This window comes from Carica papaya, chromosome 6, assembly GCF_054855325.1.
Source record: "Carica papaya isolate Zhongbai chromosome 6, ASM5485532v1, whole genome shotgun sequence".
Classification (NCBI taxonomy): domain Eukaryota; kingdom Viridiplantae; phylum Streptophyta; class Magnoliopsida; order Brassicales; family Caricaceae; genus Carica; species Carica papaya.
Genome location: NC_142314.1, coordinates 7254725 through 7268913, shown reverse-complemented (window position 1 = coordinate 7268913; position 14189 = coordinate 7254725). Strand labels below are relative to the sequence as shown.

Sequence of the window (14189 nt, the reverse complement as noted above, 5' to 3'; positions counted from 1 at the left end):
TCAATTTCAGAAATAATATTGCATTATTCCATGCAAGTATGCAATCAGGATCAAAGTGCACAAATTCCCTACATCATGGCTTACAAATCCAGTTTCTAAATGGTAATGTAAACGTGAGTGAGACAGCACACGCCTAAAAATGTGCACAACAAGATTGGAAAGCTCAACCACATATGGGGAAGGTATTTGAATTCCTAATACATTCAGCCTCCAAGATTTACTTACAAGGAACCGCAAGAACATGTCATACCGACGTGCAATATAAAAGTAGGTCATTTTTAGCTGCAGTTCGCAGCCTGTTTCAAAGGAACCATTAACAAAGCTGCTGCCTACAGCCTATAATCAATCTCTCACTTCTTCACCTCCTCATATTCTGCCTCGGGAGCCTGGTCCCCGCCTGGTGATCCTCCTGCTGTGGGACCGCCACTGGAACCACCAGCCATGTGCTGTCCAATCTTAGAGACAGCTTTGTTGGCGGCATCAATCTTGGACTTGATCTCGTCTACATTTTCTCCTGCCATCGCCTTCCTCACATCTGCCACAGCATCCTCTATTTCTTTTGCAACTTCGCTGGGAATCTTGTCTCTATATTCATCCAAGCTCTTCTCTATGCTGTAGATGGTGGTGTCTGCGCTGTTCTTAATGTCAATCAAAGCTTTTCTTTCTTGATCCCTCTGGGCAAATGTTTCCGCTTCCTTAACCATCTTCTCAATCTCATCTTCTGACAATCCTCCAGATGACCTGATTGTAATCTGCTGTTCTTTTCCAGTAGACTTGTCCTTGGCGGAGACGGTGACAATTCCATTGGCATCAATGTCAAAAGTTACTTCAATCTGAGGCATGCCTCTAGGAGCTGGTGGAATACCAACAAGCTCAAATTCTCCCAGGAGCTTGTTATCAGTTGCCATTTCTCGTTCACCTTGAAGCACCTTGATACCAACTTGAGTCTGGTTGTCAGCTGCAGTTGAGAATACCTGAGCATGAAGGACAATAATTAGCTAAAGCTCAACGATTTAAAATCATGATTTAGCACACATGGAAAAAACATCCTTTATACCAGTAACAATTCCAGTAAGTTCCATTTATTTTGTCGCTCATGTAATATGTTATATCATAACCACACAAGAAAGAATTTGGTTTCACAATCGAACCTGGCTCTTCTTCGTAGGAATTGTGGTGTTTCTGTTGATAAGCCTAGTAAAGATTCCACCCAGTGTTTCAATACCAAGTGATAGGGGGGTCACATCCAAGAGAAGCAACTCTTTAACATCACCACGGAGAATGCCACCTTGTATTGCAGCTCCCATAGCAACAGCCTCATCTGGATTGACTCCTTTACTGGGCGTCTTACCAAATATCTCCATCACTACTTCTTGTACCTTAGGTACACGGGTCATTCCTCCAACAAGAAGAACCTCATCAACTTCCTTAGTAGAGATGCCAGCATCTTTTAGACAGTTCTTGCATGGATTCTTAGTCCTCTCTATCAGGTCATTTACCAAACTCTCAAACTTTGATCTGGTAAGAGTGATATTCAAATGCTTCGCACCAGAAGCATCTGCTGTAATAAAAGGTAGGTTGATTTCAGTTTGGGACGTTGATGAGAGTTCAATTTTGGCCTTCTCAGCAGCTTCTCGGAGCCTCTGCAATGCGAGCCTATCCTTTGAAAGGTCAATGCCCTCAGTTCTCTTAAATTCATTAACTAAGAAGTCCAACAAAGCATTATCAAAGTCTTCTCCTCCCAAGAATGTATCACCATTTGTAGCTTTCACCTGGACGAGATAATAATCAGCAAGGTTAGAAGATATATTCATCACAATGACTTAAACAAAATAACCTAATATAGTTACAGTCAATGTATACCTCAAAAACCCCATTTGAGATCTCCAATATTGAAATATCGAATGTGCCACCACCAAGATCAAACACCGCAATCAGACCCTCCTTGTTGTTCATACCATAGGAAAGGGCAGCAGCAGTGGGCTCATTGATGATCCTCTGCACATCAAGGCCTGCAATTCTCCCTGCATCTTTTGTTGCTTGTCTTTGCGCGTCATTGAAGTAAGCTGGGACTGTGATGACAGCTTTTGTAACTGCCTTTCCAAGATAAGCCTCCGCAGTTTCTTTCATCTTGGTCAGAACAAATGCACCAATTTGGCTGGGAGAATATTGTTGGCCATTTGCTTCAACCCATGCATCCCCATTGGGAGCTCTAACTATCTTGTATGGGACCATCTTCATTTCTTTCTGCGTCTGAGGATCATCAAAACGCCTACCAATTAGACGCTTGGTTCCAAATACCGTATTTGTTGGGTTAGTGACAGCTTGACGTTTGGCTGGTGTACCAACTAGAAGCTCTCCCTTTTGGTTAAATGCTACAACAGATGGTGTCGTTCGAGAACCTTCGGCATTCTCAATAACTTTGGGATTCTGTTACAGCATTATAATTAAGCAATAAGAATGCAGGATATTAGGGGGGGAAAAACCATTTGTGAAGTCAAACTCACTCAGAATCAATCAGATACCTTTCCCTCCATGACTGCAACACAAGAGTTGGTGGTACCCAAGTCAATACCAATGACATCATTCCCAGCAGGTTTTGAACTGCATAGATTCAAAGAGTCACCTTAGTTAGACACAAATCCTATATAAAAATGAAAATATCTGCAGCCTAGGAACCAGAACTCATATCACCTGAAAGCTCTGCACAAAGTTGTCCAGTTGTTCCCTATGTAAGAAGGACCCCGCGATGTCTTGGCATTGCCGGTCAACTGTACAGGCAAAACAAAGAAAATATAAGATGCATTTTTACAGCAAAGTCCACCCTTGGAAAAATCCTATGATGCCTTCACTAACAAAAAGTGATCTCTGTGAATTATAAGTCAATATTTTTGACAAAAAATTTTGAGTCAACCTGAAGTCAAAATGAGACGTCATCTGGATCAACTGTATCACACACATCAGAACTTTCAATAATTTGGAAGCTAAAGATTCAAACTATAAGACCTTCAAGAACAGAGTGAATTAGCATTAGGCCGCATCTTCCAGGAAACAGCATGTAGGTAAAGAGCATTTAGGTTCCTAGTTTAGACCTTCTCAACAAGTCAATTAGATGCACTTTGCAGGACTTGGAGAAGCATTTCCATTAAGGAATCTAGATGGGAAGCCCACGAGCACTTTTTTATCCATGAATACCAAACTCCATCTCTTTATTAAACATTCTCTAGTTTCAGACGATAAATCCAGGAACTCAAATCTTAGAATCAAACACAAACAAACATGTGAATTAGAAAAACCACATGTTAACAACAAGAACCTCAGTGGAATCAAACCACAAGGGCATCCAACAACCAGATTAAAATTTAAAAAACTACGACCTAGGAGACGACAAGGAAACTTTCACATAACAAGCGTCAGTGATTGAGTACATAAACATCACTTTCCATTTATACTAAGAAATTAATATTATCATGTCGGTTAAAGCTGTAAACCAGCTTTCATCCTCGAATAAACTCTAAATAAAGAAGACAAGAAAATCTCATCTGATCGCGGCAGAATTTCCTTCTTTCAGAACTGAGCATACGAACACAATGAAATAATACAGAATTATGAAAGAACAAAAAATTAAAAAGCTTCGGATCAGGCCTTAGCTATTGTAAATTAAGAAGAAAAAAAAAATCCAGCGAGCCGACACGTTCACGTTCGAAATTACTAAGTTCCATCGGTAGTGGATCAATTAACAAGCAGAAAAAAAAAAAAAACATCTCGATCAATTACTGAAGGAGAAAGGTTTACGGACATACGCATTTATATGCTGACAGAGGGGCGAAGGCGACGTCCCGGCGTCGTATTGAGCGGAGAAGAGCTGCGGCGGCCATGAATAATCAGATCAACTTGTAGCTTTTGGGGATGAAAAAAAAAAACCCAGAAATGGAGAGTAGCGAGTACAGGAACTTTCCACGTTCAGGGGTTTAGGGTTTTATGGGCCGAAAGGCAAATGGATTTTTTCTAGCGAGAGGTGGAAGGTTCTAGATATATCTACTGCGGTCTGTACATACGTGGTGTCCAGTGTTCTCGTTTGTTAGAAAATTGATGCTACCAAGGGTGGGTTTAGAGCGGACAAGGAGGTCTTTAGCGGCTGCCACGTGTCCACGGCGTTAAGACCCTGAAGGTTTTTATTTTGGGTAAGGAGATAAAACGCAGTCGTTTCGGACACTGAACGGACAATGGCCGACCGGGAAGTAAATTTTTAAAATATATAACTAGTGAACTGACATATATACACAATATCAGGAATTATCATGTCTTGTAATTTTATTTTTTTTTGTCATATTCTTATAGTAGATAAGTTTTGGACAGTATTTTCATTTTTTTTCTTTAATTTAGACATAATTTTCTAATATCATATCATGTAATTGTTTTTAATATTAATAATATGCAATAATACAATTGTATTTAACTTTTAGTAGTTATTATTATCATATTTTATCATGTATTTAATAAAAAAATGAGCCTGAAAATTACCAGTATGGTCCAATTCGAGTCTGAGATTAGGTCAGTCCAACTTGAATCAGTATTTAGTTCGGTCCAAAATAGTCCGATTCCGGACTCAATGAATTCCTCTAAATATGTCAATTCAGTAGTTAGTAAAGTAATTATAATTAAAACAGCAAATAAATGTTTCACGACTTTCTCGCTCGAGCAGTTCATAAAATTCCATTTGCGCCCAAAACGGGCATAACAAAATTTTGAACTGAGAAACTCCCAACAAGTAAAATTGACTCTACAACAATGATGAGTCTAATATTATTCAAAGTTATGAATAACCCCCATTAACATGAATAAATACAATTATGTTCGTGCATGTTTGGGTTCATGAATTTTGTAATTCCTGTACAATATCTTACAAACTTGAAATTACAGCCGGATCGGCTCACCCCCCGACAAGGCCACTCCATCTCTCACCAGACAATATATAAAACCAAAGTGATCGATAAGTGTTCTTGATTTGCAAGGACGCCTATGAGAAACGACGCCTGTGCTACTTCCGGTCATTGAAAAATCAGTTGAAAAGTGACAAATCAAACACAGCGGCAGCTGAAAGCTTGACAAGAAATTCCTGTAGAATTCAGAAAAGAAAAGGTAGGTGTTCACCAGTTTGTCTAATTGAAGGAACTGAAGCAGCTTCTTCATCTTAGAACTGAGGTAAGGATAAAATGGCATACAACTATTCTGTTGGTTCTAACTTATTTGTACTCCTCAAATCCGAAGATAACCTCTTCTTTCTTGAACTCCAACAGCTCTTCTCAAGACTGACTTCCTGTTAAAAGACCAGCTTCTTTCCATAGCCCTCCTCCTCCGCCAAGCAGCCAAACGGGAATAAATAGCCGGGAATGCAAAGCATAGCAGCACCAGAAGCAGCATCACACCACAAACAAACATGACATTTCGAAAACCATCTTGTAGTTCAGGGTCACCTTGCTCTGTCCATGGAACTCCTCCCACGTTCATGCCAAAAACTGCTTGTGCACATTAAAAAGATTAGACTAGAATTCTACCGACCGAGTTCTGTGAAGATGCCAAGAAAATTTAAATATTGAAGGTTCTCATAAGAGTTTTACCTCCAGTTATGATAGACAAAGGAAGGAATATTATTGAAAGGAAAGAAAGATAATAGAGCTTCTTGTTGATTTGTTCAGCCTGCCAGCTGTCAAGACCTGCTTGAATTGCTGTCACTCGATTTGCAATAAAACCTACATTTTCTTTTAACCTTCTCAATTGTCCAATTAACTCTTCTAGGGAATTAACATCTTCAGACGAAAACCAATGTTTCGAAGCACATTTCTCTTTCACTCGGGGAAATACTTGCTCTCCATATGCAATTACCTAAGGTAAAGGAAGATAAATATAAAAATAAGATATCAACATGGATTTACTTTATCTCATCAAACTAAATCCCTCTGGGTCTTGTACTGTAACAAAAGCATGGATCCAGCAAGTGAATTCCCATATAAAAATGTTGTGGATTAATAGTATATAGTTTCTAATAGCCAAACCAAGAAAAGAAAAAAAAGGACTTTTTGTCTAAGTCAAAAATAAAGATAAACCAAGAAATTCAGTAACATGCCAAAGGGTGTGAAAGAGCAGAATTTCATAAACAGAAAGTCAGCCAGTTTGGAAGATACAAGTGAGTTTCCAACAGCCACACAAAGACAGCACATGGATTAACATTTTAGTTGTATGAACTTTTTTTTTAATTTTCTAGAAACAAATAAAAGATCATTTCAGTTGAACCGATTTCTTAGAAATAAAAATTTTGAACAATGTTCTGAAACTAAAAAGTCCCAAAATGCTTTCTCACTCTTGGCCATACAAAGGGAGAAAGAGAAAATTAGAATTTAACAAACCACCTGCAAAAGACGCTGCAAATTAAGATGCATCTTGGGGAATCTTCTATCATCCAGCATCTTTTTCTTTAAAGCAAATCCACCTGAAATGAGAAAAAGAAAGTGAATTAGTCATATGAATCAGGTGAATGAGATTATCATTAACTCTAGGGGGAAGTTTGACTGTGAACAAGGAATTTCAAATTATGCAATTACCCTGCTCGTTTTTCTTTTGCTTAGTGGAACATTCTATTAACATATTTACAAAGGATCTTACTGATCCTCGTCATTCTCTATACTTCTAGGGTGAAGATGCATCTTATATGGAGATAGTGGTCCTAAGCATCTTTCTTTACATGGACATATACATGTTAATTCACAGCGTTTTCAGTATCACAAGTACCAGTCTAACATAGTACACAAGCAGTGATAAAAAATACACAGTGCTTTACTCTTCTTCAGGTGAATTTCCTATGAACTGCTAAAACTATTAAAGTCGACTGTCAAAACTATGCTATTGAACCACAAATATAAATATGAAAGAGGAAATACAGTTATGCCTGGAATAGATCCCATGTCTCAAACAATGCAATCCAAATTAATGAGACAATTTTTCTTTAAAAAAAATACTGTGAAAAAGAGCAAATAATGCCAATCCTCAGGTGCACTATGTATTACTTAACTCTCCTCATGATAGTCCTTTTTTTTTTTTGAAATAAAAAGAATGGATATATTCATTCACAAGCATCAAGGGGAAGCAAACTCATATACAAAAGCATTTACATATGAATCAGATTGTTAATAAAATCCCCAAGATCCTCAAAAGAGTAGAAAGGATGACCCTTAATAAAAAAACATCCTCATGATAGTTAATATCAAGTGCATAATATGTCTAATCTTCAACCTTGATTCACCAATGTCAAATTTTCAATCTCCACAAAGGTTGTAAAAGATGGACTAAAAGAAGCTTCATACTGAAACAAAATATTCCATCGACCCATAGAAATAGATGTTTAAAAATTCATCCAGACTTCCTATATTCTTTTTTCAAAAAATAGAAAACAACTGGCTTCAGATTGCTAACAGCAGAAAGCGCATCATTGAAGTAATCACTTCATGGTTAAAGAATAAATAAGAAAAACATTAAGTACATGCCATGGGATTAGCATTAACTTCAAGACCAATTAAAAACAACTGCCTTCAGATTGCGAGCAGCAGAAAACACACATTAGAAAATGAAAAACTCGAGAAGAAGAGACTTTTACACTCATCATAACCGACTGAAAGTTCATTTGCTGTGAACAGCATAAATATCATAAAACATGAAAGTTACCTTTATCTAATTCAATCTCCACGGAGTCCAGCTCGATCTCAAGTTTAGTCACAACATCTTGAAGATGATCCACGTGTGTGTCAATAATGTGAACAACAAGATTCGAAACAGATTTTGGCACAGGATTATCAGCTTCTTCAGAGTGATTCATTGTCAATAAGAATTCCAAAACATGCTCCCCAATCACAATGCCACTGCCTGCCTTTTGCTCACCTCTATAACAAGAGGGATTTTCCACACTAGGAACTTCAGAGAGAAGAGATTGACTCATTGGTGAGAAACCTAATCTAGGAACACGTCCTAGAGACACAGTAATCACTGAATGCTCAGTAACTCTAGCAGCAATTCTAAATGTAAAATTGCTAGAGGGAGGACCTGGTGAATTAACTCTAAAGACAAGTGCCCCATTAACATACCCACAAAAGGGTCCATTGCTAACAAATGAAAGAATGTCTTGAAGCTTTAGTGGTGGGCAAAGGACATCAATAAGACATTGTGCAGATTGAGAAAGTTTGTGGTTTCCTTTAGGTAGTTCGACGTGATACCAACAAAACTCATTACCCCTACCTTCTGCAAGATTCCATTCTTTGTTATAATAGTTCCCAGACCCATCAAATATATATGCTTTCTGTCTCACCATCCCTGGAAATTGGGTTCGATAATTAAAAGTTTCCTTGAGAAGAGTGTTCCCTTCAGGTTCTCTATCAATCCCCTCCATCTCTTCTTCTGCAACTCGTTCTTCCTGACCCATAATCTTATTATGCTATCTTGATTGATCTGTAATCAACAACAATCTAAATCAAATTTCTCCAGTTTCCACAAGGGCTGCAGCTCTTGAGCCAAAAAATAGTTAAAATAATAAACAGAATGACCTTTTTGCAAAATTTCAAACTCAAAATCACTTCATGAGTCTCAATTTAGTATGTCTTCTTCACCATCAAACTAATGAAAAGAACTAGAAAAGATTATTAGAAACTTAAGAGAGTAACCTAAATCAAGGCAGAAACAAGACCATAATCCAAAAGAAAAACCCAGATCAAAATCAGTCGCCAAATTCAGAGCATATTAACTACTTCTGCGCTGACCCAGGACTCTCCAATTAGAAAAACGAAAAAAAAAATTCTAAAAAATTAACAGTCCAGATTCCTTGTTAATTAGCAGTCCCTGAATCTTCACATAATTTTCAACACTTCAATATACAAACAAACCAAAGATTTTCAATTACAACAAGTAATCCTAAAATAAACATGTTACCAACCAAACCAAGAGAAAGAAAAACAAAAAAAGAAGCAGATAAAATAAAAAGATTGGATTTCCTGCTTAAAAATTTCAATTTATATTTCTTGTAGTAACCTACATGCACATGCAAGTAAACATGGAAAAAAACAGGAGGAATCCGTATACCTGTCATCTAAAACTTAATATTATGCTGAAAATATCCAATAATGACAATTACAATAAAAAGAAATAGTATAACAAACAAATGAATGTCATTTTTTTTCCTCAAAAGAAATTATAAAATTATAGAAAAGAAAAAAGAAAAGTCATAAGAGCTTATTTGTAATTACATATTAAGTTAATCTTTTTTTTGAGATATTAAGAAAGTAAAGTACATGTTAAGTTAATCTCTTTTTTTCGAGATAAAAAGAAAGTAAAGTACATGTTAAGTTAATCTCTTTTCTTGTGAGATAAAAAGAAAGTAAAGTACATATTAAGTTAATCTTAACCCCTAACTTTAATTATTGAAGTAAAATCTTAAAAAAGTATAAGAAAAAGTGCCACAAAAGTTTTGGGTAAAATCTATAAATAAATCTCCTACACTTATCCTACAAGACATCATAAGTTTGATAATGAGAATAGGAAATTGGCCTTTGAAATACTTCTATGGCAATTATTTGATTTCATAAACTTATAATATTCTTTTGTCATTGCAACAGTAATGGAATTCACCAGTAAAGGTGGACCTCACCAGGAATACTCTTTTTAAAAAAATATTTCATGCAATACTTCCAAAATGCTTCTAAGATTTCTCTTCATCAATACTGAAAACATAAATCCATACCACCCAAGTTTGCACTCATTTTACATAATGATGTAGTATCTGGCCTTTTTATAGTTTGATATGTCATGTTCAAGAAAAAATCATAACTTGATATGCCATTCAGTTCTTACATTTCCAGAGTTTACCATTACTATGCAGAAATATACCAAGTATTTTCCTATTTAATTAGATATTTATGGATCAATCTACATCATTTTGATCAGTCATGCTAACATTATTGAATTACACACGTCCCAATTCCACTCAACATACCTCAATCTTAGTTTATATTGCTTTTAATATTTGTGAGTTACTGAACTAAGCTGCAAGAAGAACAAGTCCTAGGCTCCTACTAAAAAACTTTTCATTTTCTATTAATGTTGAATACATGTACATGCATATAAATATATCTACCCCAATATATATTATATGCAAAAAAGAAAGGAACTTTGTCTTCATAAACTAAATAAAAATAAGGCTTAAGAAATTATAATGTTGTCTCCTGGTAGAAAACTTTTAGACAAGAAAAATGTGGGGTTGCTCATTAAGTTGTTTGAGTTACAAACTTAAACATGATATCTTTCACTTAATCTGCTTAACTATATGACATTACCAAACTTTTTAATTTAGGAATTTCGTTTGTAGTCTATGTGATTCTTATGTTAAATTTTTAACAAGTTATTAATTTTCAACAAATTAAAAACTAAAATTACAGCACAAGAATTAAGTTTGCAGGAGGCTCAAGCTAAATGAAAAGAGTACATTACATCGACCATTTACTTCACTGGCTTTCATAGACCAAAGCAACATAATACATTGTCGGATTTATTTTCTGGAACACAAGTTAAATTGAAGATTCTGAATAGGAAGATGAGGCCCGGATATTTCTGGATCCATGACAATTAGATTTATCCACAAGCCAACATCTATTAAGCTCTTAAAAAGTTGTGCAAGAGCCAATTTCGTTCCAACATTCAAACATTGATGCTCTAAATTTTTAGAGAAGCTGTATATCCAGGCTCCACCCACTTGACAAACAAACACTAAAACCAACACCCAGATGGAACACAATACAAGAACAATAATCTCATATAATACAAACCCATGCTCATCATATAGAAAAAGTAAAGACAGACATAAAAGACAACGAGAAACCTTCTTAGAGACCAAACAAGGTTAACAGAAACCTGTAAATCAGTAACTTTTAGAACATTTAAGACTTCCATTCATTAATTAAGAGCAAAAGAATAATCTAATCATAGTTAGGAGGGAGAAGAATAGCCAACAGCAGCTCCAATAAATTAAATTAGCTCAAATTGTTTAGCTATTAAATCCCACGTCAAAATGCCCAAACATTGAAGAAATTATAATGGATTTACCCACATCTACTTTACACAATCCAGCTATAGAAAGACCGACAATCGACTTTCTGACGTTAAAACCTGATATATCTTTTTTATTTCCTAAATTAAACTTCGCTTCTTTCCAAAGTTACCAATTCATTCTCACATAAAAGTTCAAACCAAAAAAAAAAAAAAAAAGAAAACGTCTACTTATTATGTTCCACCATTCGAGCTCAATTTCAAAATTTACAAAAGGGAAATCAAATGTGGTCCATCAAAGCCAATCAACAAAACAGAAACGTTTCCAAAAGGAGAGAAAAAAAAAAGAAATAAGAGTAGAAGATAAATTTATGAAACGTACGGGTTTATTGGTGGAGAGAGCGGACAGGAGTGGGAGCAGAGAAGACCTCAGAGCGTCGTTTTGAGCGGAGAATAACTTGCTGCAGCCATGAAAGTGGATCTGATCCTTGTTTTAGGGATCGCGAAAACCAACAAGAGAGGGAAGATAGTTAGAATATAAAAAAATACATTGGGAGCTTGCCTAGTTGGCAGAGAGTTGTTTGGATTTGGAATACGCGATCGTTTCGTTGAACGAGAACATGTGATATCTAATTTCAACCGGATACAGGTCTACCAAAATAAAAAATTCAAACCCTAATCTAATTCAAATTGCTCAAATTTTTTAACTGTAATTACTAAATTTGAAATCTTCATTATCCAATTCTCTTTCAAACATAATTCCTTGTCATATATTACAGATAATACAGCTTAAATAAATTTTAATGATGATTAATTAATATATAATAATTATAGTAATTAAATAGTAATAATAAGAATTAGAATAATAAAAATTTTTTATGTTTAGATGGTAATATATTAATGTATATTAATGATATATTTTTATTTAAATAATCATTGTATAGTTGTATTTTAAGTCAATTTACTAATATTTATTATATTAATAATAAATTATATAAAAAAAGTATATAACGAAAAAAATAAATTATTTATTAATATAATTATATTTATATTTAAATAAATAATTATTATACATAATTAAATTAAAATTTTATATTTAATAAAATAAATAATTATTATTTATATTATATTAATTTAATTTTAATAAAAATAAAATTGTTTATATATTAATAATAAATTATTATAATTAAATACTATTATATTAAATTTAAAATTATTTTAACAAATAAAAAATTAAAATATACTTAAAATAATTACATACCATAACTTAACTTATTAACTAATATTATTTAAAAAATAATTATAAATTTCATATATGCAATAATATTTTTTTTATTAATTTCAAACTTTTAATTTTTTTAAAATGTACGGTGTATATATACATATATAGATATCTTGTATTCATATTTAATAATAAAAAAATATAATTATATTTATATTTAAATAAATTATTATTATATATAATCAAATTAAATTTTTGTATTTAATAAAATAAATAATTATTATTTATATTATTATATTAATTTAATTTTAATAAAAATAAAATTATTTATATATTAAAAACAAATAATTGTAATTATATATTATTATATTAAATTTAAAATTAATTCAACAAATAAAAAATTAAAATGTGTTTGAAATAATCATATACCATAAGTTAATTTAATAATTAATATTATATAAAAAATTAATCATCAATAAAATTCTATATGTGCAATCATTTTTTTAATTAATTTTAAACTTCTAAATTTATTTTTTAACAAAAATGTATAATACATATATACATATATAGATATTTTGTATTCATATCCAATAATAGAAAAATATTTATATTCTTTTACTAAATTACGTAAAAATTAAACAAATATCACAATAAATCAAAACTGCTTTAAAAATGTAAAATAATGTCAACAACAAGTAAAGAAAGATAAAAAAAATTAATTCGTTTAACATAAATTAATCAATCCAAAACATAAATTAGTCTATCAAAATAGTAAGATTAATCTGTTAAATATCCAACATCAGTTTGACAAAGTTTCTTAAAACCATAATATAGTATTGCATTTCGACAATAATGACCTCCATTTTCAATAATATAAAAATTCGAACAAAAAATCAAAATCAATAAAATGACAAATAAAAAATATTCAAACTTCATATGTGATATTAGTCATTACCTAGTAAATTAAGCAAATTAGTCATGAAAAAATTATGCTTAGGAGAACAAATCATTGAAACTTTAATCATGTTTAGTTTATCCATAAGCAGCATAAAAGCTTTTGTTTCTAAAAGGGGATTTGATCCCATACGAGAAACCTCTTGATATAATTCTTCTGCTAAAACAAACGCTTTTGAAATTGTTAATTTTTCCTTCACTGAATTTGAAATAGTTCAAACTTCAGTCATATATTTTTTTGTCATTAATCGTTGTCAAACGTCTCGCTTTATTTCGCATTAAAGATTCTTGCACCTTATGTTCAGATATTGAAATAGGAGTTTCGGGTATTGGAGCCTCACATGAACTATCCAGACCATGAAAATTAAAATTACCACTTAAATCTTGGGTAATTGGTGTCTCACTTGTAGCATCCAGACCATGTTCATCACCATTCCTCTTCCTTTGTCTTCGAGGATTTAGGGATGTCTCACTTGTAGACCCACTAGCTCTATCCCTTCCACACACTTCTAACATTTTCTCGTAATTTTGCATGCATTTGTTTTTTAATTCCACTGCTTGAGGTTGAGCCTAACATGAATAACTATATTAATACTTGAATAATATAAAAAATAGCAAACAACATATGATAAAGTAAGAGATTTACCTTTATTAGTTGCTCTCAAACTTCATCTTCTGTTTCGTATCATTCAGTTGTTGGATCCCAGACAAAATCACTCACTCCATGTTTGAAAACATCATAATATTTTAAGAATTGCCTTTTCAAAATTTTTATGCAATTATGTATACACTCTTTATCAATGTCCATATCTGAAAATGCATTCCTTACTTCTTCACGTACACAATCAATAGCGTGTGATGTGAATATCTCACCTTATCTACGACCACACAAATGTTGATCGTAAAACGAATTTACTAGGACGTCATCCAT

At 33.3% G+C, this 14189-nt stretch overlaps 2 protein-coding genes across 5 annotated transcripts; both read right to left on the bottom strand.

Annotated features, from left to right (window-relative positions):
* Positions 1-4: 4 nt before the first annotated feature.
* On the bottom strand, positions 5-4013 carry LOC110818958 (heat shock 70 kDa protein, mitochondrial). 2 transcript variants are annotated; one of them, XM_022048016.2, is made up of 7 exons: positions 3093-3238; positions 2915-3006; positions 2695-2771; positions 2526-2604; positions 1864-2430; positions 1152-1772; positions 5-974 (listed from the first exon to the last, which is right to left on the bottom strand). In XM_022048016.2, the coding sequence occupies exons 4-7, from the start codon at positions 2535-2537 to the stop codon at positions 351-353; spliced, it is 1824 nt and encodes a 607-aa protein (XP_021903708.1). In that variant the 5' UTR covers positions 2538-2604; positions 2695-2771; positions 2915-3006; positions 3093-3238; the 3' UTR covers positions 5-350. The 2 variants fall into 2 exon arrangements, with proteins under 2 accessions (XP_021903708.1, XP_021903707.1); XM_022048015.2 differs by lacking the exons at positions 2915-3006; positions 3093-3238 and adding an exon at positions 3804-4013.
* Positions 4014-4777: 764 nt separating this feature from the next.
* Positions 4778-11780, bottom strand: LOC110819054 (uncharacterized). 3 transcript variants are annotated; one of them, XM_088221962.1, is made up of 6 exons: positions 11465-11780; positions 8592-8661; positions 7720-8496; positions 6411-6490; positions 5622-5886; positions 4778-5519 (listed from the first exon to the last, which is right to left on the bottom strand). In XM_088221962.1, exons 3-6 carry the CDS (start codon positions 8468-8470, stop codon positions 5260-5262), a joined length of 1356 nt encoding a protein of 451 aa, XP_088078088.1. In that variant the 5' UTR covers positions 8471-8496; positions 8592-8661; positions 11465-11780; the 3' UTR covers positions 4778-5259. The 3 variants fall into 3 exon arrangements, with proteins under 3 accessions (XP_088078088.1, XP_088078089.1, XP_088078087.1); XM_088221963.1 differs by lacking the exon at positions 8592-8661 and having other exon boundaries at positions 4778-5119; positions 5226-5519; positions 11465-11779; XM_088221961.1 differs by lacking the exon at positions 8592-8661 and having other exon boundaries at positions 11465-11778.
* Positions 11781-14189: the final 2409 nt, after the last annotated feature.